The 3,058-nt window shown below is 40.2% G+C and overlaps 1 protein-coding gene across 1 annotated transcript; it reads right to left on the reverse strand.

The window, feature by feature from the left end:
* Positions 1-1,611: 1,611 nt before the first annotated feature.
* Positions 1,612-2,808, reverse strand: LOC131225396 (uncharacterized). The gene has a single exon (XM_058220923.1). It carries the CDS (start codon positions 2,593-2,595, stop codon positions 2,041-2,043), a length of 555 nt encoding a protein of 184 aa, XP_058076906.1. The 5' UTR covers positions 2,596-2,808; the 3' UTR covers positions 1,612-2,040.
* Positions 2,809-3,058: the final 250 nt, after the last annotated feature.

Here is a 3,058-nt window from a genome sequence, read left to right on the forward strand (position 1 = left end):
GTGCTAAAATTGCTATTAAACTGCTTTCTCTTTTATTCATTGTACTCTATTTTCAGAATCAAGGAAAATGTAAGGATGTAAATGAACTCAGAATGAACAAAATACTTTGTGATCATTATTCTCTCATTCTTTCGTTGTTATTATTAAATAAATCTCCTAAATCGAATACATTTATTTTTTGTCAAAACACTCACTCAACACAATAAAACTCTACATTGTAATGATGCTTATCTTAATTTATCCTAATTTATCCTAATTTATCCTACTTTCACGCTAAGTAGTAGCGTGAAAGTAGTATAATTCTTTTTATCTATGTTGAAGTTGCTCAACCAAAAAAAGATCTTTATCTTTTCTTTTTTTAGTAGTTCGATTGTGGAGAATTATCCATATAAGTTTTAATTTTCTTCTACGAATATAATTTCGTTCATTTTACTCTCACGTTAAGAATTGATTTATCTCCTCTGCTATCACAGTGAGAAAAATCATTTCCTCTTAAAGGTTAAAAAAGAAAAAGAAAGAAAGTAAAAACTCATTTACAATTCCTCCCATTCATAAATTGCCTAATTTCTTTTACAAATGATTAAATAAATTGCTGAACCAATAAATCCTCCCCGTCACAAATTCAAAGACATCTTTTGCAAATAACTAAATAAACACCTGATCTATCTCAACGCCTGGTGACACTTGAGGTCATCCGGCACCATACACACTTACCACCGATCGAAACTAGCCAAACGGTGCCAATGCATGGCAGAGTATGGTACCAGCTTCAACTACCTCAAATACCAAATAATTCGGCTTCAAACAACCCACATTACCAACCACCCTCACATGTGTCCATGCCAAGTGGCTGGGTCTATCTTCCAGCATCCCATCCCACGTGCTAAATGTCACAGACAGCTACTAACAAAAATTTCTCCAAATTTTAATTTTTTTATTTGATCAAACAACAAACATAGGAATAGATAATAAATTTCAGAAATGTTGTTTGATCAACCTAACCTCTTAGAAAAAAAAATCTTATGGAAATGAATCAAGAAAAAAGAAAATCTTTCATTTCCCATAATTTTCTGAAAAAACACTCTCCGGTGCTTCCTAAACATCCAGACAAGCCCATAGAGGCGCACCGTCCATCATACACACACGGGGCTGGATCAAGGAAGCATGATGCCAGGTACACGTCCATAGCACCGAGCATGAATAGTAGAAGCAAGTCCCTTCCTAGTCATTTGTTTCCCAATGGCAGGAAAACGCGTTATACCCTAACGTACCTTTACACGCAGCACGTACCAACCTCGTTGGCGTAAAGGTCTCCCCCAAAGTGCAAGTCAGCTTGTCAAGTGGGAAGCCAATCGCGTGCATAGAACGTGGGGCGGTGCAATTATTTCTAAACCGTCGGTTCCATTTCACATAAGAGCGGCCCACCGTATGAGCGTACAAGCTAGACTAACACGCATGACCCCCTTGTTGGGGTATTTGCACCAGTTAATACCTCGTGTATAGTCCCAAGTTGGCGTATGAGCTCGCTAACATCCAAACCACATCAACCAAGAAAAAAAAGAAGAAGAAAAGAGCAAATTTCCAACATCGAGAGAAGAAACCGTCGTGCGATTTGAATTTCTAATTTCTAGAGGCATTTCATTTCATTCATTTACAAACACAAACCATTTTAAGACCCTAACACAGAGATAGGAAAAGGGGAATCAAAATCAAACCCCAATTTCTCTCATTTTTACACCAAACACTAGAACTAATTATAATAATAATAAAAAAGAAATCTCCAATCCTAAAAACAAACAAACAAAAAAAAAAAGAAGAAGGTTTCACAACGATTAGAAACCAAACACCATAAAACCTGAAATCAAGATTATACAAACAACATCCCCTTCCCAAATTACCCCTACATCATACCTTTAAAAGATAACGAAACCCCTTACCTTTTCCCCAAATTTCCCAACCATCCTTCCCGTTTAAAAAAATCACAGGAAGGTAAGATCGGGGACAAGATGGGAAACCGAAAAAGCCCATATCCCGGACAATTTATTCAAGACGAAGCAAACGCCTCAGATCTTTCGTGGCCGAGTCATCGATGGCTGTCGCCGCGCCTTCTTTCCTCTTGGAGAATTTAGGCAGTGGCAGCGAGCTCGGGGGCGGGGACTGTGAGAAGGCCGATCCGGCGTACACTCCATTAGATCGGAAGAGGGAAGGCGACAGGACGGCGATCTGCTTAGGGACCAGCTCTGGATCGGGCCCCAGACGTTCCGTCCCACAGACGATCAGATCCGACTCGGTCAGAGAAACCGACTTCTTCAGATCATTCCTCCTGTTGAATTCATGGCTTCTTTTTAAATCCAAAGACTGCCCGCGCTTCAGGATCGTCACTTGCCCCATGACGAGGTTCTTTCCAGGATTTGCGTCTGGATTCGGGATCCTGTCCTGTTTGGACGGCCGTTTCTTGGTTTCTGGCTTTGCAGCAGGTTTCCGCCAAGATCTAGGGTTTGTGAAGGGTGACTGCCGCTGGCGGGGAGAGATTGTGTGGACGGATCTGAGCCGTTCGTTGAGGATGTCTTGAGGGTGGAGGATCTCAGTTCCCATGGCGATTCTTGTAAATAAGAGGTAAGGCCAGGGTAGTTTTGTTAGGGGAAGGAAAATCAGGGACGAAGACAGAAAGGGGTTGCGATTTTTCTCTCTTGTGTTTCGTGACTTTTCACCCCTTCTTTCTCCTTCCTTCCTCCTTTGGGGAGGATTTTTTTTTTTTTTTTTTTTTTTTTTTCTTTCTTGTAGTTTCTATTCGTGGGGTGTTTGGGAGGTGTCCTTGGGTTTTGTAGGGCAGGAGGTTTTTCATTCGGCGTGTTGGATTGGAAATCATGTCCGTCTCCAATGATATTACCTGTGTAGATGCGCATATAGAAATCTAGACCGCTTTTCCTTCGTTCAATTATTTGGTGGCTACTTTCTAGAAGATGGTAATATAAAAGTATTATATCTATATAATGAATGTCTTAAAACGAAGAGATGAGATTTCTTTTTTTGGAGTGAAGTTCACAATATGGAAGTT

Source organism: Magnolia sinica, chromosome 14, assembly GCF_029962835.1.
Source record: "Magnolia sinica isolate HGM2019 chromosome 14, MsV1, whole genome shotgun sequence".
NCBI classification, from domain to species: Eukaryota; Viridiplantae; Streptophyta; class Magnoliopsida; order Magnoliales; family Magnoliaceae; genus Magnolia; species Magnolia sinica.